The following is a 21,180-nucleotide window of genomic DNA, read 5'->3' on the forward strand; positions in this document are numbered from 1 at the left end:
CGCGCGATTAACGTTTTCTTCATATTAATTCACGGAGTCTGTAAATGGCCACACCCACGCCAAATCTCCCTATCTCTCAATGAGAGCGTTACTGGCCCTTCCTTGATTGATGGAAGACGGCTTCAAACTCGCTTCTTTTGAGTTGGAAAATAATTATGTATGGTTTGATGCACGACGAAATTTATGACGAAAGCAGAATCATCGCTTGAGAAAATTTTAAAGCTCAAAGATTTAAGGAAGCTATTAAATAGTCTGCTTTCTTTGGCCTAATACAGTATGCATATCTTTTAGCACGAGTATGACCAGTTGCATTAACGAACTGAGCTTTGACACGCTGGCATGAAAAATTTGTCCGTGCATTAATCAGTTATCGCCTTAATACGTGTATTCATATTGAAAGGTTTTCTTTGAGTTTCTAATAGCAATAATGCTACAATGTAAAGAGTTTTGTGCAATTTCTGCTTCCGTCATAAAAAACGTAGGCATTATGACATAAATGGCCGGTGTGACGGTTATGATTTTCCAGGAAGATCTGGTACCCGAAAATTCACTTAACTTGGGTGGAGCTGCAGGTGCCCAGAGTTCCTTGCCCGGGAATCGAACCCGGGACCCTCCGGTCAGTGGTCCAAAGTTCTACCCCCGCGACTACCGCGACCCGCATATATATATATATATATATATATATATATATATATATATATATATATATATATATATATATGTACACATATATATGTAAACCATAAACACAGTAATCAACCCGAATGTCGGTTTAGTAGGTGATGGTAGAGATCACCCAGTACCAAGCCCTATACGGCGTGTGAAAATTCACACATCAAGGTAGGGGGGCCAGTTCCTTTCCCTGTGCCGGTTATGGTTTCCCAGGAAGATCTGGTACCCGAAAAATCACATAGCTTGGGTGGAGCCGCAGGTGCCTTGCCCGGAAATCGAACCTGGCACCCTCTGGTCAGCAGTCCAACGCTCTACCCACTGGACTACCGCGACCCGCATATATATATATATATATATATATATATATATATATATATATATATACAATGCTAATGTAATATGTATACGACGATGGGTTAAATGGAGGAAGGGACCATTTGGTCTCAATTTCGCCCAAATAAAGACCACTATATATATATATATCCCTCCCAGGACTACACCCTTGACGTGGTGGAAGGGCTTGTGCGTTCCGATGACCCCTAGAACTGTGCTGGCGGGAGTAATAAAAATTGCTCCTGGTAGGGTCACCCAATCCAATTATGTCGAAGGTTAGGAGCCAGACGAAAGGTAGTCCACGCAGCGTCTGTTCCTCAGTGAGGCGGCTGCAATGGCGTCTGACCCCAGTGGGGCGGCCAGTAAGTGATGGTGTCAGGTTAAAAACACTATTGAGGAAGGCAACGGGAAACCACCTCAATTATCATTCCCAAGAACAATGTGATGGACAATAGAGATATTTTGAGTCCTGGCAACCACGGGGCTCGGCCCAATCGGCCGTGTGTCGTGCCCGGCAGCGGGGGAGGCAAGGCTTCCGCGGTCGTTCCACGAAACCCTTGCAAGGGAAAACCAGCAGCAGCAGGACAGAAGACGCAGGAGAAGAAGACCAAATTAGTTAGAATAGGAACGTGGAATGTTAGGACAATGATGAGGACAGGGAAATTGGAGAATGTTAAGCGAGAGATGGAAAGGGGAAATATAGATATTTTAGGTCTATGCGAGGTGAGATGGAAACATAGCGGGGATTACTGGAGTGATAAGTATAGAATAATATACAGCGGTGGGGACGAGAGCCAACGAGGGGTTGCCATAGTATTAAATGAAGAGGTAGGAAGAAGCGTAGTCAACATAGAGCAGGTAACGGATAGAATACTACTAGTGGAGATAAAAGCAAAACCGACGAACTTAGTTATTATTCAGGTATACATGCCACCGAGCAACCATAAGGAAGAAGAGGTCGATAGGATATACGATCAGTTAGAGGACATGATCGCGTGTGTTCCTGCACGGAAACATTTGATAGTGATGGGGGATTGGAATGCGACGGTAGGCGAAGGAAGAGATGGTGATGAGGTGGGGGACTACGGTTTGGGCACGAGGAATGACCGCGGGGAGAAAGCAGTTGAGTTCTGCAGGAGACAGGACTTAGTCATCACCAACACTTGGTTTACACACCACAAAAGACGCAGGTATACATGGAAAATGCCAGGTGACTCAGGAAAATATCAGCTAGATTATATCCTGGTTAGACACAGGTTTAGGAACAGTGTGATAAATTTGCACAGCTTCCCGGGAGCGGATGCGGACTCAGACCACAATTTAGTTGTTATGAAATGTAGCGTGCGTTTCAAAAAGATAAAGCAGGGGCGGCGAGTTAGAAAATGGAATGTAGAAGCATTAAATGGTTTGAAAAGGAAGGAATACAAACAGGCGGTAGAGAAAATCATGGAGGATGGTAAAGGGCTTAGTACTATCGAAGAAAAATGGGAAATGATCAAGAAAGGGTTGTCTAAAGCCGCAAAAGACACTATTGGAACCGTTAACGCTAAAAGGACTAGGAAACCATGGATCACGGATGAGATGATTACAAAGATGGATGAGCGGCGAAAATGGAAGAATATAAATACAGAATTAGGCAAAACGAAGTACAAAGAATTGAACAATAAATTGAGGCGGGCAACAAATAAAGCAAAAGAAGCATGGTGGAAGACGCAGTGCGAGGATATGGAAAGTCTGCAGAAGAAGGGTGAAATCGGTGCGCTGTACAGCAAAGTTAAATCGTTATCGGGAAGTAAGAAAGGAAGAGCTATGCTAACAGTTAGAGATAAAGCGGATAAGGTAATAGTTGACGCAGGAAAGATCCAAGAGAGATGGAAGGAGTATATAGAAGAACGGTATAGTAAAGACCTCAGACCAACAAAGTTAGACATTGAAAAAGAAAATGACGTAGAGGAAGACAGCTTAGGTCCAGGCATACTAGACAATGAGATAGAAAGGGCATTAAGGGGGATGAAACTAAATAAGGCCGTGGGGGTAGATAACATTCCCGTGGAACTTTTAAAATGCTTAGGAAAAGGTGGGAGGAAGAGACTGTATGAGCTGATCCGTAGTATTTATGAGGAGGGAACCTGGCCGGAAGACTTTGTGAGATCAGTTTTAGTTCCTATTCCGAAAAAGGTAAAGGCTACGTCATGTGAGGACTATAGGACAATTAGTTTGATATCCCACGCAGCTAAAGTTGTTCTCAGGATCATAAACAAAAGGATAGAGAGTAGGGCAAATGATTACTTAGGGGACGATCAGTTTGGGTTCAGGAAGGGGAGAGGTACTCGTGATGCCATTGCAGTAATGAGATTATTAATCGAGGGGAATATATAACACAACCAGGAGGTATTTGCCTGTTTCGTAGATTTCGAAAAAGCGTTTGATAGAGTGAATTGGGAAAAACTAATGAGTATATTAGAGAAAATAGGAATAGATTGGAGGGAAAGGAGGCTAATCCGCAACCTGCACATGTCTCAGACTGCTCAGGTGCGGGTGGGAAACGGGGAGTCAGGATGGGCAGTGTTAGGAAGGGGTGTAAGGCAGGGTTGCCCATTATCACCGTTGCTGTTCAACCTGTATGCAGAGGAAATGATCAAAGAGGCATGGGAAGAACTAGAGGTAGGAATGAAAGTGGGCGGGGAATTCGTAAAATCAGTTAGGTTTGCTGATGACCAAGTTTTAGTTTGTCAGTCAGCCAAGGGGCTGCAAGCATTGCTGAGTGAATTGGAAATTCAGTGCCACAGGTATGGGATGAGAATCAATATTAATAAAACAAAGGTTATGCGATTTTCTAGAAAGAAAAAGGGCAAGCTTAACATTAAAATAGGAGGGCAAAAACTAGAGCAGATAGAACAGTTTATGTATCTCGGATGTGTTTTTGACCAACACGGTCAAAGTAGTAGGGACGTAAGGAGAAGAATTGCGCTAGGCAAAGAGGCTTTCACAAGGAGGAGGGAGTTGATGGCAGGGACGTTGAGTAAGGGTGTTAAGAAAAGACTGGTAAAAACTTTGATATGGAGCGTAGCTATGTACGGTGCGGAAACGTGGTCATTGAAACAGGAGGATAGACGTAGACTGGAGGCTTTTGAAATGTGGGTGTGGAGAAGAATGGAGAAGGTGAAATGGACGGAGAAGAAAACAAATGAGGAAGTACTTGGCATGGTGGGCGAGGACAGGGGTTTGTTGGGAGAAATCCTATGGAGGCAGGAAATGTGGATGAAGGGGGTGTTGACCGGCAGTGGGATGTTGAAGACTGTAATTGAGGAAAGAATGTTAGGCAAACGAGGAAAGGGAAGGAACAGGATAGGGATGTTGGACGGGATGAAGGGAGGAAGAAAGTACTCAGAGATGAAGTGGGACCTGATAGAGAGTAGGATGATGGATTTTGTGTTTTGTTGGGAGTAATAAAATGTTTGTTTGGTAGTTGTGTCCATCCAAAAACCTACCTTAACCGGTAGATTACCTTAAAAAAAATATATATGTATATATATATATATATATATATATATATATATATATATATATATTATATGCTAATACGGAAAAATTCAGACCCTCTTTCGGTTATTCTACCTTTATGAGCTCTTGGAATCATTTCAAATGTAATTCTGATTGACAGATATGTGGTTAATTCTTTAAAAATTTTATTTCCTCAAATATGTAAATAATCATAGATTTTTTAAGGTTTCATCATGTTATTAAATGTAGAAAAAATGAAATTTTATAAGAAAGGATCCGATTCTTTGAAGAATACTTTTTGTGCCATATTATGCAATTAAATGGAGGTTTCCTCAAAATTTCATGACTTAGTTGATAAATGACTGTGGCGCAAGTCGCTTGGAAGTGGAAGAGGCGTTTCAAACGATTGCGTTTAAAAGAACAAAGAGGGCGCAGGATGGACTTGGGAAGCAGCGGGCGGCGGAGTGGACGAGAATTAAAAAAAAAGCAAAATGCATCGATTTTTTCTTCCCGGCGGCCCACCTGACCGCACTCGGTGGATTAGGCGGCGAGGAAGCGACGACAGCGAAGCCAACAATTCGAGTCCAATGCCATGGAAGTAAACCACCCTTCCGCCCCCCCCCCCCCGACATCCCCCGGCGGAAAAAGGGTGGGCAACGACGGGGGAGGGGGGGGGGAATTCCCCTGGCTTGCACACGTCACGGGGATGGTTGGAGGAGCAGGAATAGGGAGAGGGGTCACTTAAGCGACGCATTCGTAACTCAGTAGCCCCTTGGTCAAAAGCTATTGTGCATAATGTTAACGGAGAGACAGTATTTCAAGCTGCTAAAACATTTGCTGCGACTAGGCCTGTCTTTTTAAAAATGAAATATCTTAGAAAAAATAACGTACTTTAGTGTTAACCGGCTTAAAACTAAGGCTGGTGTTAACAATTGACCTCTCTATCATCTATCGCTATCAAACTGAGACGTGGGATGGCATTAATGGATAACTTAAACAATGAATTACCTTTAATTATTTTTTTTCCAGAGAATTGAAAGGCTACTTACTGGAACTGAAAAATGAACAGCAGTTGAATTTTTTTACGTGAGAAATTTCAAAAATTGACTGCTCGGGATTTAAAAACGAAAATACTACAAGAGTATATTAAGATCGTGTCCCAAGTTCGTCTTTAAAATCTTGAAATCAGTTTCACTTTCATGATTTATTGTTAAAATATAAAAGGAAATGTGTATGAATTGTCCCATTAAAATTGCATTTATCGGGTTGTCCCTGGAGATGATTAATCGAAATGGCTTCAAAATATACACTCGCGATATTCAATGTAATATCATTAATTATAGACGTCAAAATGGATCAGTAATGATAATTAGCCGTCAGTCGACAAATGGGAGGTTACACTTTCAAGCCACTCGACAGCACTCCATTTATTTATTTTATTTTAAAACATTGTTCACATACAGCAGTGGCGCCAATTTACAGTGAAAAATATAACAAACATAAAAGAGGACAAAAGACAATAACAGTATAACAATAACAACGAGAACCAAGCATGGACAGGGGAAAATTTTAATTTACTGAAAGGTGGGATAAAGCTTGGGTGGTGAAGTTTTTGCATGATAGGTTAAAGGGGTCGACAGTGTGAGGGAGTGAATTTAGAAGGGAGGAGAGGCGAAATAACAGTGAGCGCTTGGTGAGAGATATTCTAGGAATAGGCAGATGGAGTAGGGAGTGGGTGAGGGAGTGATTCATCAAGTGATTGCCACGTTAACGTGTGCTCACTTCTACGAATTTTCTTCACCTCCGTGTACCTGTATTATCTTTATTTGTGCCTTCGGGCATGTGGAAATGTCACATACAAAGCACAAATGAACTCCCAGTTGAAGAATCGAAGAAAAAATCGAGAAACCCATCCCTAATTAGACGAGGAATATATTGGAAAGTGCATTAAAAACGTTTACTCTGGGCTCCGTTATACTTAGTGATTCCATTAGAAAAGCTAAAATGATAGATTCAAATTAAATGAAATTTTATTTTTCAGAGTATGCACACATCCATGATGTATCCTCAGCCATGACTAGACTAATTATACCGACGCTAAGGATTTTTTTATTTTGGTCAAAGACTTCTCTCTCCTTCTCAATTCCCCCTGAGGCTTCAAGTGTCTTGTGATTCGCTCTTTCAGGTGGAAATCTTGCAAAACCTCAGGCTTGAGTACCGCATATGAGTGTTTCCTCTAAACTTTATTTACGATGAGGAAAATTCCCGGCAGCGGAAGAACGCATAAAACATATCGGGATTACTCTGCGGTGTGTCATCACCCCCACTCAGGGATAATTAGAGGCAGGGTCGTCCCTCCCCGGGATTCCACGGGGTTTTTTGGAGTCTCTCTAAGAGAGGACATACTATATTTATATTTTTCCTGGAAATAGTTATGCAGCAATTGGAGATATTTCAATAATAATTCGCACAGGTTCAACAACCATTAGTTGGCACGTCATTATGTTCTGTTTAAGTGCAGGCCCATGGAAATAAAATAAATCTACATTCCAAATTCAATTTTTTGAGAATTCGGTAGCATTCACACGCCTATCACTTCAGGGATTCATTCATTATTCACTCGCTACGCGTTGTTACGTGACGATTGCGGAAGAGAACACGATTAGTTTTTGTATATCCACACACTTTTTGAAGGTTGCATTGCAGTGAACTTGAAAGTACATAAACAGAATGAAATTCAGTTATTTTTAAGATTGTTGGACGAACAAAACATCGATTAAGCACATATAGAAGGAATTGATCTGAGAACTTCAGTGGGAAGAATTCTCATAATATTAAATAATATAATTCTCATAAAATTCGCATTACATCTTCGATGTAAGTAGGATTTTCTAATTGTTTTAAGCGATTTATACACTACGTATGACATTTTTCAAATGATTTAGCTGGACTATAAGTTAGAAATTTCCAAAATGCAAATCAATATCATAATTTATAAAAGTGTTTTCTAATGCATTTACTATTTGGCTTCAAATCTTAATGCTCCTCATCATGCCAGGTTGACGAAGAAAATTGTAGTGGGTGATGTTTTGATCTAGCTACCCGTAGGTAATCTTAGGAATGACGGGCAATAATAGTGACCTTTTATTTTGGTTCTTACTCGTGCGACATCTAAAATGCTCCCATTAAGCAATTATAACTTAATATTTATCAATGCTCAAAATTAAAAAAAAACAAGAATTCATCTCAGATGAGGTTAGACACTTCCTTAGGCTACTTTTATTTCATAAGTTTACTGATATAACCTCGAATTAATGTCAACTAAATAATTTTTATCACATTAATGGCATTTTCCTCACTTTGTTCCCCACCCAGCGGCATTATTGTAGAGGCAAAATCGAGGTTATGGTAAAACAACGAAGGCATACAAATATTTCAGCAGTTTTTATGTATCATTTTGGATAAAACTGTCAAATGACCGTTTACATCGACCTTAACCATGAATTAAATATGGTGATATTTATCCATGATTCTAAGAGCGCCCTTCTAAAACTCTACCTTGTCCCGCCCCAACACAGTAATCCGCTTAAATGGTCCGCCAAAAACCTGCTGCCGTTACGATCGAAAACATTTAAAAGTCACCTAACAGTGGCCTTCAGTCAACGCCCCCTCAATTGTGCCCACAATCTCTCTTCACCAAGGATAGGTATCTCCTCCAAGGTTATAATTTATTACAGATTGTTTGTTTTTCCAGTTTTTTACACTGTAAATATTTATTTTAATGATTGATTTTGCTTATATACTTTCCTGAGGGATTATCTGAAGTCTCATATAGAGTTTACCAAACACGAAATGATCGAGTTAACTTTACGCAAAATTTTCTAACTATAAAAAACATCGTTGACCGTAGTAATAGGTTACCTATGGGTCCACAAATCAATGAGGAACATTAAATATGAGGGTCTTGAGACGAGGAAGTCTCTTTACTGGAACATCAAAAGCTTTAACGCATGTGAGAGATAAAAAATAATCGATTTCTCATCGATTATATTTCTAATAGCTTTTTATCCAATGCAAGCAATAAATAGTGGCAGTGGAGAATTTTTCATGTTTTGATCCAATATTAGCCGAAAAACTTTTGCGAAATGAAATTACAAAATAGTTTCGCATTTCTTTTAGATAAAACGCACTAAGTGTATGTCCTCAGTCATTGTGAACACAAATTACCATAATTGGCATCCCCTCTATTACAGTCTTCAACATCCCACTGCCGGTCAATACCCCTTCAGCCACTTTTCCTGACTCCATAGGATTTCTCCCAACAAACCCCACTCTTCGCCCACCATACCAAGTACTTCCTCATTTGTTTTCTTCTCGATCCATTTCACCTTCTCCATTCTTCTCTACATCCACATTTCAAAAGCCTCCAGCCTACGTCTATCCTCCTTCTTCAATTACCACGTTTCCGCGCCGTACATAGCTACGCTCCATATCAAAGTTTTTACGAGTCTTTTCCTAATATCCTTACTCAAAGTCCCTGTCATCAACTCCCTCCTCCTTGTGAAAGCCTCTTTGCCTAGCGCAATTCTTCTCCTTACGTCCCTACTACTTTGACCGTGTTCATCCAAAACACTTCCGAGATACGTAAACTGTTCTACCTGCTCTAGTTTTTGCCCTCCTATTTTAATGTTAAGCTTGCCCTTTTTCTTTCTAGAAAATCGCATAACCTTTGTTTTCTTAATGTTGATTCTCATCCCATACCTGTCGCACTGAATTTCCAATTCACTCAGCAATGCTTGCAGCCCCTTGGCTGACTGACAAACTAAAACTTGGTCATCAGCAAACCTAACTGATTTTACGAATTCCCCGCCCACTTTCATTCCTACCTCTAGTTCTTCCCATGCCTCTTTGATCATTTCCTCTGCATACAGGTTGAACAGCAACGGTGATAATGGGCAACCCTGCCTTACACCCCTTCCTAACACTGCCCATCCTGACTCCCCGTTTCCCACCCGCACCTGAGCAGTCTGAGACATGTACAGGTTGAGGATTAGCCACCTTTCCCTCCAATCTATTCCTATTTTCTTTGGAACTAAAACTGATCTCACAAAGTCTTCGGCCAGATTCCTTCCTCATAGATACTACGAATTTCCCTGGACCTAAGCTATCTTCCTCTACGTCATGTTCCTTTTCTATGTCTAACTTTGTTGGTCTGAGTTCTTTACTACACAGTTCTTCTATATATTCCTTCCATTTCTCTTGGATATTTCCTGTGTCAACTATTATCTTACCCGCCTTATCTCTAACTGCTAGCATAGCTCTTCCTTTCCTACTTCCCGATAAAGATTTAACTTTGCTGTACAGCGCACCAATTTCAACCTTCCTCTGAAAACTTTCCATATCACACACACACACACACATAAATATATATATATGTGTGTGTGTGTGTGTGTGTGTGTGTGTGTGTGTGTGTGTGTGTGTGTGTGTGTGTGTGTGTGTGTGTGTGTGTGTGTGTGTGTGTGTGTGTGTGTGTGTGTGTGTGTGTGTGTGTGTGTGTGTGTGTGTGTGTGTGTGTGTGTGTGTGTGTGTGTGTGTGTGTGTGTGTATTTATGTCTTCATAAACCAATTATGTCAACAATTAATAACGCTCATTTATTTTTTGTGGTCCATTTCCATTACTACAGTTGAATCAGGAACTACTTCCGAATTCCTAATGTCCTTAACTGAAGGTCCTACCTGTACTACTACTACCAAAGCTCCTTAACTCATAATGAAGCTATGTTATTGTTAACTTGTAAAGGATGTAAAAATAGGTGGAAATTTCATTTTCAGTAGTGAAAAAATACTAATTTATGCGTCGCAAAATCCGCAAAATGTTTTAAATTCTACTTAATATTTCACAAAATTTGTTCCCCAAAGTGAGGTTGAGGAAACTAATTCCTTGTTTGCACCCGACTACTCTGATGACGAAAATGTGTGAATACAGTGAATACTGAATTTGAGCATAAAACATTAAATTTGCTATTTATCAAATTTTCAACACACAATTAAAATAGACCACAAATAATAATCAATTCATTTCATATCAGAAGTTCTATGCATTTATATTTGAATTCGGCCCCCACAATAAGGGCAGCACGTCAACTTTCTTCAGTTGTTTGTGAATAACTGATAGAGAACATGGTTCATGAAGAAGATCTGACCAAATGACAGCCCTACTTTCGTCCGTTTTGTGACCCTGTCACAAATCACGTAGTACTGAATTGATGTTGACCCTTTACCAATCAGAATAATATACATATAGTCTTTCTGCCCTTCCTACGAAGGGTATTAACCAAATATCCGTATAGTTTACCCACATGTTTTGTGCTGTAGCTAAATATAAAATGATAGTGCAATGCACAAGTATAAAATCTTCTACATAAATGAAATTTCTTGGGGCACGAGACAACAAGATACAAGCTTGCATACGTGCATTGATGTTTTAATAATAGCATGAGGTGAGATTGATGAAATGAGGTTGGCATAGTGATGACCGTTCTCTCACCCGTCATGGTGAAGATGCCGACGAAGAGGCCGATGCTCCTTCCAGCCAGCATCACCTCCTCCTCGGAGTCGTTGCCGCTCTGCTTCTTCCGGGCGGCCCATATCCCCACGCCCAGGATGAGCACGTAGAAGAGGATGATGGAAATGAGGCCCGCGACGTTGAACATCTTGGCGGGGATCTCCGGCGGGCCAAGGGTTGGGGGCGGAGGACTGCTACTGCTGCTGCAGTGTCCACAATAGCCGAAGGAGAAAGCACACAAGGGGTTAGAGAAACGACAGGGGTTACGAGGGGAGCGAAGGCCAAACGAGGCAAGGGATGCCGAACTGGAGTTCTTCCGCTGTTTGCCTACTGGGGAACTCCACCTACATACGCATCGATCTAGAGAGTTCGCCTTGAGTTGTGGTTGTTTTTCTCCTACAGAGGAAGGGAACGCTGGGTCCCTATTTCGCCGATTTGTTCAGCATAAGTTGGCAATGTGAAAAATTATAAGTACTACCACTTTCGGGAGTCAGTAATGACATTGGCTCCGAGGTTATGAGGTTGGCAATATAGTACTTTGGCAACGCGAGAGGATCGAAAAGTTAACGGTAAAATTTAATCCCGTGAATTAATTGGCAGACAGTTTTGATTTCGTCAAGATTTTGTTATTGATTTACTATTTTTAAAGGCTTAGAAAGTATTTTTTCCAGATAAAAAAGTAACTTGCGGATATTCTCAAATTCTCGATTTTAGTTTATGGCCAACTCCTAACGCTATGGGTGTCGAAGTAGGTACAATAGATACCCACTTGGCTGTGACTTCTGCCGAATCCTAATTCCTTTGGCAGGTGATATTTTTCTTCAATCTCCTCTGATGGAATACTATCTTCGTTGAATGTTTGGGCTGTTGCGAAAGTAGGAATAAAAGGGCGAGGTGATACATGGCTCTCTATACTCCAGCTAATCTCACATTTGGGCCAAGAGCCTTTACGACATTCCAAGAGAGCATCAAGTATTATAATGGTCTAGTTTGTTTTTTAATTATTGAGTAAATGAGTTACTAAAAACAAATTACTAGCCTAATATGAGCATCTATATATGGGAAATTTGAGCGTGGAAAGGAGTGGAATGTAGAATGAGAGGCGAGTTTCTTACCTTTAGGAGATTAATTCAAAATTCTTGATATGAATCATGATATGAACAAGGGGATAAAATGCATAAATCTAAAAGGTATTCTTTGTTAACTGGATATTTTAATCTCACTGCATTAACATTACATTTATGTGACTTAGTAACGATAAAAGTATGCTTCCATCACAATTTTAGGTACTTAAGTATCTTAGCCATTGTTCTATTGTCTATTTTTCAATTAAAATAGTATTTGACTGGGCTAAAATTAGAATTAAACTTATTCATACATGATTTTTTAGTTGAAAGAAATATCTATTGTCGTTTATCTGGGTAAGCCTTAGCCTGTGATGATTCGAGTTAATGTTTAGCTCGCGTTCAGGCAAGTGAACTGATGCGATTCCTTCATTTGAATGAGATAACAGCAAGTGAAACTATAATTCAACGTTGGTTAAGCTAAATAGTTGTTTGAATGATAAGTGTTCCGTAGTTTCCTCTTCGACCAACAATTTATCGTTCACTGTGGGCATTCTATGTAAGAAGATGCTTGAAAGAGATTAATTGAGATGATTGATCAGACACAAACATTTAGAGAAACGGAAACTTCCTCAACTGAAGAAGCTGTGCAAACGTTTTCTTAAATATGCCTGTTCTGTCTTACGTAATCCATATTTTAACTATAAAGGAAAAATACTGTAGTTTTCTGGGAGAGATTTCCCATATACATCATTTTCACTATCCTCGCAAATTATAAGCGTAACCCTTTTAGCTTAAACATATTAATATAAAGAGCGTATGACTTTAAAGTCAATGGCTCGATGAAGGATTATGAATACCTTGTTTTTATCTAAAAAGCTTATGACGTTTCCCCAATCCAAACGAAAAATGTCGGTCTACGGATCAAACCGATTGTGGTCGATTATTCCCGCTTTACACGCGGAGAGGTCATAATTTAATATTGATTGAGGGACGAGATATATCCCTCTAAAAATGCTTTTTTTTCAACAGTAAACCTTGACCCTTTTTATGTCAACTCAAGGACTCAATTCATCGTCTATAAACGCAATGGAACCATGGACCTTAGACGCTTAATTACCTTTGTTTTTACCTATTCTCGAGTAAAAATTTATTTTCCGGTTAAGGTAGGAAAGATCATCAAAATGAATGAAGTTTTCTTTATCACTAAATAGTCGAGGTAATCAACCGAAAGGTTATGAACCGCTCGCAAAAAGAAGAGGCTTATTTATATATATATATATATATATATATATATATATATATATATATATATATATATATATATATATATCATTCTCCATAACTGACATTTCGAGCCGAAAGCATTATTAATTAACAAACTTATGCATGATAATATTCACATTTTCTCAGTTTAAAATGACATAGCAGAGTGAAATTGCAGAGCGAATGGACCGAAATAGAATTCATAAACAAAAACAATCAATAAATTCTCAATGCTTGAAATTTGTCTCATTTTGTGCAACATTGCTAGTTATGTTAAGCAGAGGAGTATATCGCTTTTATTCGGGCTGAGATCAATAATAATCTATACATTTAACGCCATGGTCCTGTTAAATCGGTACTCGCTGGTATAATCGTTGAAGTTTCTAGGATGTAATTGGAAATTATTCGATGTACTCGTTACCCATATTTTGCATATGTATTGATGTATTTTGATGTCCGGTAAAAGCTCAAATAAATCTGCGCACGCTGGCCATCGAACTCGAAACAAGTCACGCAGACGGAGGTTGTTGACCGTATCGAAATCCTTGATCCCCCCCTTTAACTAAATCTTTAGTGTTTGATTTCGTGCCATAACGGAAATCGAACGGTGTTCTTTCTTGTTTGTTTGACTCCTAGGGGGAGCTACGTATTTGTGGATAATGTTTACTGTTAATCCACGCGCAAAAACGGAAATGGCAAATCAGGGGTGACTGACTTTGGATTGTTATTTTGATTGCTCTCAACTGCTCAACGCTTTTGCAAGCATGAAGTTCTCAGCGCATCGAGAGATCCCAGGGCCTATCGTCAGTATCGCATTTTCTCCTGCTAAATAAGTCGAAATTTTACATAAGAGAGACTTCAGCACTTAAGCAGAAAGAACTTTGAGGTGCGCCTGAAACGAAAATTAAATCATATCGCTGCGGTCAACTTTGTTGCGGAATCGTATTCATTATCGAGTCTCTCCAAATAGTTTTAAATCTTTTAGGACTGAAATCAAACTGAGAAACCTTTAGCAAAGATTTCCGATTTTTAATTTGATTCATTTGATGGCGACTCGAGTAATTTTTATCTGTGCATAGAATTTCAAAGCATGTCCGAGGAGGGGAAGAGAGATGGGAAAACATTTCTTATGCAAACAAAAGCGTCTGATAAACTGATACCTCATAAACACGAAGACAAAGCGTCTGAATACGCATTCTTGCCAATCCTTAACCCTACTCTGTCGAAAACCCTTTCGCGACCCGGCAAACTCAGCCAAAGCGAAAAACACCGCACTTGTTGCTCCCGAATAAATCATTGAGTCATAAACGTAAGCGCAAAATTCAGAGGAGAATAAATTTGAATAAATAACATGATACCGCAACGTGCGACCGAGGACTAAATATATTAACAAACACGTATCTCTCGAATATTAACACTTTCACCCGAATAACTTTCCCATGCCCAGTAAAAGCATTTAAGTCGGAAATTCAGGTGTCGACGCATGGACCAAGTATAAACATTCCCTCGAGTGACCAAAACGTTACTACCTGGTTCACTACAAATACTATACGATCGCTACTAAGTATGGGACATTTAACTACCATAAGCTAGCAAATTTGATGCATACTATTGCCCTTGGTTGTGAAATATCTACTTGGGTGATGACTGGGAATATTTTAAACTTACCTATTCATCGATTCAATATTTAGGAAATTTTATTCAGAGTATTTCTCTCATTTTACCAAGTTATCAAAAAGAAAAACCATCAGTGCATTCTTTTCGATAAAATGCAATATAGTTTTTAAAAATAAAAATATTAAAGACGTAATACTCATTTGAAAACTGTCTCTGGGGATAGCCAAGGTTTCCTCAGATCTCTAGATCTCTCGGCGTGGAAAAGTAAGACTAACTGTTGGTATTTACACGAGGATGCCAGTCTTTTCTGGAAGTATAAATCATATTGCCTATGGCTTCCGCTATCTCTCTCTGCCCCTGCAGATTTATTAATGCTGACAAACGAAAAATAGAAAGCTATTACTAGAGTAAAAGGCCCATACGTCATTGGACTATAATATTCATAGTCATCAACCTGATGGTTGGTTGGACAGGTGAGGGTAGAGCCCACCTATTAGTACGCCCAACGGCGAATGGAATCAGGGTAAGGAGGCCAGTTTTTTTCCTGTGCCACTCATGTTTTTCTAGAAAGGTCTTATATCAGAAAAATCACACTCAGCTGGGGTAAGCCTGAAGGTGCCATCGATTCCAGTGGATAGAACCCTCCGTTTAATAGTCTCTCAAAGCTCTACCCACAGTACTAAAACGTCCCAACAGACTATCATATAAAGTACATAATGCGTATAACGTTCACAAAAACACAATAGTTTCGCCAGATTTCCATTCGGCTTATTCAGATAAAATAGCCTATTTTGATGCTGGCGAAACTTTCGAGTTTTCATAAACGTTATGCGCGAATGAAATCTCGAACAGATATTTATTCAACAAAAATACTCCCATGAATGTTCACAAAAAGATATTAAAAACCGCCTTATTTTAATGAATATTTGCAAATGTTTTTATAAATGTGACTAACTGAATTTAAGATTTCATTCGAAGGTGACGATCTTCAAAGCTGGATTGGTTACATTATTTTCAATCCGTAGCGGTGTTTAAAAGGAAATGGGTTGGCATATTTACTTGGAAGCTTGTACGAAAATGGTTATTGACTGAGGGCATGAATTAGCCCCTGAAGTGATATCTAGCGTCCACCCGTGGACACTTCACTGACTACCTCTCTAATTTATGATGACTACGGTAAGGGGAACACACACTAATTGCGGGAGGAGTGGCTACCCTTCACTAGCAGATTCGGCTAAAAAGTGGCACTGGTGACTGTGGCGCTGAGACATACCTTTCCGTTTCCATGTTTACTGGATGGTGTAACGCATAAACTATGCAAACGTCGTCGCAGCAAATAGAGGTGCGCTGAATATCATCTGCAGAGTTAAATATGGAGATAATATTATTTTCTTCTCGAGGCGAAAGAAGGCTGGAAGTTTTCATTTTTTTATGTACCCCATTGTGCAAAAGGCTCCATCAATTAAAACCAACTATATATATTCTTGATGATTATGGTAATTAATTAGATCAAAATAACTATGAAGTAAGGTGCCATGTTAAATGAAAAGTGTATTTATGAAGGAATGAGATATTTCAATACATTTTTATGTGTATCCACGTCTCCGTGAATAATTTTAATTTCAAAATCACAGGTGATAAATATTTCACGCTTTAAATAGATAACTTGAAAAAAGTTTCTATGCCCAATATTTATAGGTAAGTAAGTTGGTAGGAGCATAAAGTGATGCATATAAGTAATTTTGTAACTGATGAAATTGATTTTAATTCTAATTAAAACGAAGCATTATATTAGTTAAAATTACATAATATTTCAGTTTAACTAGGTTTCAACTCATACAGCACTAAAACCCGATCAGAAATATACAATGATATGACCAGACATGCAATGATGTGACCAACATATTTAAAAAATCACATTTAAAACTATCATGCATCCCTATTAAAATTTTAAAAAACTCCAAAAGGCAGAATAGTTCTCAAGTTCTTTCTAAGAAAGCTTTGTGAGCGCGAAGAAATTATGCGTAAGGTAAAAACAATCTATGTGGCTTAGGCAGCACAGGAAATTCTTAAAGTATTTACGTCTTTTGAAGTTTTTTCAAATTCTTAATTATAACATCCAAAAATGTTAGACACTATGATATTATGAGACACACACATACATAATTAATTATGGACAATTTTAAATCATACATTAATACCGGCGTTTAAGTAATTGGCTCATGAAACGGCCGAATGAAACCGGCCATCTATGGAGATGATATGTGACTGTTCCTCTTAGGAAACTGGAAATATTTAACGTGCTTATTCAAAATCATTTACAGTAGACACGTTTGGCTGAGGCAGAGAGTAAATTGTCGAATGATGGATTCACAAACTCCTCGCGACCAGGAAAGGGAAATCAATTCGTGCGAGGGAAAGAGAGCACACACGTGATGACCTAAGCACCCGTTCCTTTTTGCCGGCCAAAACACGCAAGGGCGGCTCACAAAAGGGAGTTCGTGAGAGAGGGCAGTCACGAGGAATCGTGAAAATATAGCACACATAAGTAGCGAGGCATAATAGGAAGCGTATTCCAAGAATAAAATGGACACTGAGACTCAACAAAAAAGGACAGGATAAAAAATATAGAACGAGCATGAATTAGAAATCACAACTTTTAACAGTACACGCACAAGGATAAATATAAAATTCACATTAACATGTATGAATACAGTCTACAATAGAGTCTATATAGAGTCTTGAAGTTATATTAAATATTAAATTAATAATGGATTATGTTAAAGAATAATGCATATTTACCTTCAGATCTATCAATCCACTTTTATTTGCAACCACTTGTACTTTTAAATTAATCGCTGGAAATATATTAATTCATGCTCAGGAGAGTTAATTGCTTGTTACCTATACCTTGAGTTTCTAAAAGGGTCGAGAAGATAGATAATTAACTCAAATGAAAATACTAGTAAAATATACTAGGAGAGAAATATCGCTAAGACGAGGTATATCTGTACTCGAAATTTCAAGAAAATATATGGTAATAAGCACCAAACATTCAACTTCTATTAATCTCGGCACATAATTTAACTTTAAGTGTGAAATAAATGAATCGATCAGTATAGTATTATAATTCAAATTCGGAATAAAGAGGTATGAATTCACTGCAGAGCGCCCCCGAAGCGTCTTCTAAAATGAGCAGTCATCGATTCTAGGTTCACCAAACTTCCATTAGGAAGATTATTCCACAGTATATTTAGCAGTACCTAATCCGGATTGCACGCTTGGTTGAGATAACATATGACCTTGAACTCTACTCTGGAAAATCCATTGTGAAATAAAAAAAACATACATTCCATAAGAAAGCCTCGATCCTAAGTCTCTTTTATTAGTTGAAGAGTACAAAACCAACGAGGGACTTAGATTGACAGAGAAAATGGACTGAAATGAGTATACAATAACCTTCCATCGATATAGAGTTCGCAGTGCAATTTTTATGGTTATTTAATACATACAGCACGACTTAATACTTACAAAGCGTAATTATTAATGCAAAGAAAAATAATACTTTTTTCCCAACAACTATACTGACTTTCATCTTACATGGAAAACCCTGCTCTTAACAGCTCTGCTTTATGTGTTTTTGGGTTTCCCCTTCCATTCCTCGTCTCTCTCTCTGGGTGGGACCCTCCCACTACCTACACTGTTGGGTCACATTCTCTACTTGTGTCCTTGGGGGATGAGACCGTTGTATGTTGAATGTCTATGTGGTGGTGGAATTTCGCTTCTTACTTGTCAGATTGTAGCAGGAATGTTATTGGATAAATTTTTTACTGCATCCTAAGGTGCAATTGTTTGTCAGCTGATAGTATATTTATTTGCATGCGTGTAAGTTGAAAGGATTTTTGCATGAATGTATTCACCGCCACTGTGGGTATAAGATTGCATGGATGTGTTGATTTTGCATGTGGTTTTGCTCCCTTTTACAGGTGGTGACCAAACACCCCCCGCCACACACCCTTGCGGCGGCTTGCAGGGTATCATGTAGATGTAGATGAAAATTCGATAATCTTCTCTTTTACAGGGGTGACAAATTCCAGGCCCTTGAAATTTCATTGTAAGTAGAATTTAAAAAAATCATCAATCGCTTACATCGCCATCATTACAATCGCTACGTGCACATCCTTAATTGTTTACGTAAGTGTAGACTAAGAATGAATCTTTAGTTCTTCACGAAATCGTTCGTTTAATTATCATTCCGTAATCCAAAATGAAAACGTATTTTTTGGAAGTATGTGGATTTTAAAAAAATGTAAGTCAAAATCTTCAGTCTGGCAAACGTAAATAAACTTTATGAAAGAGTTCCAATCATTAAAGTCGGAATTCCTTTGATATTTTTATTTTATTATTCTATAAAATATTTATATGCCTCATAATGTTTTGCTCGAGAATTCAACGAGAATACACACGCCAAAAATAGCAAGTATACAAGCACAGCACTGCGTGTTTTCCTCAAAAATCTCAATAATAAATGATAACCCCTTTTCCGTTACACACATTTCCAAATATAAGCAATACGTCTTGGTAATCAATGCGTAAATAATTGATTCAGTTTTTCTAAATATAAATATCGTTCATTTGGTCGATAGTTGTACTTGATTCTCAATGAAATGTGGCACAGAAGAGAATAGGAACAAGGGGATGACGCGCTAAAACTTCATATCACGCATTAAGAAAACCAATTTTGTTTTGTTTTCGATTTTGAAGTTAGACCCGGAGTCGAAAACAGTGCGCAGGCGTGCCCAAGCGCCTACCTAATAAGTGGGCGAACGGGAGCGAGTCCGCCGCGTCTCCCTTCCACGGGGGTTGGGGGAGGGGGGGGTGGGGGTTGTTCAAAACCGATCGAATATCTCCGCACACGATACAGGATTGGCTGATAGCATGGGCGAAACCCAGCGTCAGCCTGCTTTCACTCTTCCCATTAAAGGTCCAAGTGTAGCGTGCCCAAACACCTTGAGTACAGTCGAGTGCTGGAAGCGTTTTGCACAGCTCTATTTAATATCCTCAAGCTACCGTTTTGCATGCATTATTTCTTTGTCCATTACTCCCACTCCTCATCTCGCGCCGTCCACAATGCTTATTCCATTTTTCCCTCGAACTCCAACATTCTTCCTTCGATCACAATCATTAAGATCCGATTACGACTCTCAGTACAATAACCTCAATAAACCTTTCGGTCTTTTTGAATTTACAAGTCACTCGGTTCGTGATAACGTGTGGCGGATCGACTTCTTTGCACTCCTCTCTAGTGTACGGGAAGTACACTGAAAATCTCCAATCTGTTAGATCCCTTTTTCCTCAAAGTCCAATATTATTACATTTCTGAACCATACTGCATTCATTCATTAATGATTTTCCTTTTTGTCTTGCTTACATTTTGTAACTAAAACCATATCCCAAGGGTAATCTTCAGACCGCTGTGATACAGCCGGTAGTTTTGAATAGTGCTTAGTCATATTACCTGTACTTAGCGATAGTTGAGCCTGATTTAAATTAACATTTTTGTCATCTCAAATTTTTATCATCTTAAGAAGTCATATCACTTATCATTTTTATCATATTATTTGGAAAATAAAAAAATTAGGGCCACAAATGAATGAATTGGTTTTATGTACCATTGTGAGAATTTGTATGATATTATACGGAAAATGATTTGGAAAAGTCATGCGCTAGGCACTTAGCTCTTGAGAAATGTAGAGTAGACTAAAGTGTAGAGAAATTATTCTGGGGGTCATGAGAAAACATCCCGGAGGTTAAATTAAAGGGCTGAAGGGGTTAGGACGATCATCCCTGTGGCATAAATGGGGTTACATAGCCATTCGACCCGCAATGAAGGATAATATGATTTCCTAAAATGAGCGTCAGTGCTCCGTTCCACCGCGGACGGATACTAATCGCCGGTCGACGACGAATTAGCCGAACGGCGGTCGCACGCCACACAATTCCGAGTCTCCGCCGTCTGACACGGACAATTCGTCCTGCAGTTATTTTTGGCACTAAATTTAAAGAGGGACGATACTTAACGATCCTTAGCCGAACGGCAGTAATCCATCAGAAGTCGTGACCAGATCAATGGAGAGAGTCTTCATAGCGCTATGAGGT

General features: G+C 39.0%; 1 protein-coding gene across 2 annotated transcripts in view; it reads right to left on the reverse strand.

Moving 5' to 3' along the window:
- ChT (choline transporter) overlaps positions 1–21,180 on the reverse strand; it is a 97,386-nt gene that overhangs the window by 56,256 nt on the left and 19,950 nt on the right. The window contains exons 2-3 of one of the 2 annotated variants that reach the window (XM_071584495.1): positions 16,295–16,379; positions 11,057–11,277 (exon numbers count right to left, since the gene is read on the reverse strand). In XM_071584495.1, coding sequence (XP_071440596.1) covers positions 11,057–11,277; positions 16,295–16,308 — 235 coding nt within the window. In that variant the 5' untranslated portion in view covers positions 16,309–16,379. The remainder of the gene's footprint in view (positions 1–11,056; positions 11,278–16,294; positions 16,380–21,180) is intronic. The other variant, XM_071584496.1, reaches the window with a different exon arrangement.

Source organism: Hetaerina americana, unplaced genomic scaffold, assembly GCF_022747635.1.
Source record: "Hetaerina americana unplaced genomic scaffold, ioHetAmer1.1.p SCAF_19, whole genome shotgun sequence".
Classification (NCBI taxonomy): Eukaryota; Metazoa; Arthropoda; class Insecta; order Odonata; family Calopterygidae; genus Hetaerina; species Hetaerina americana.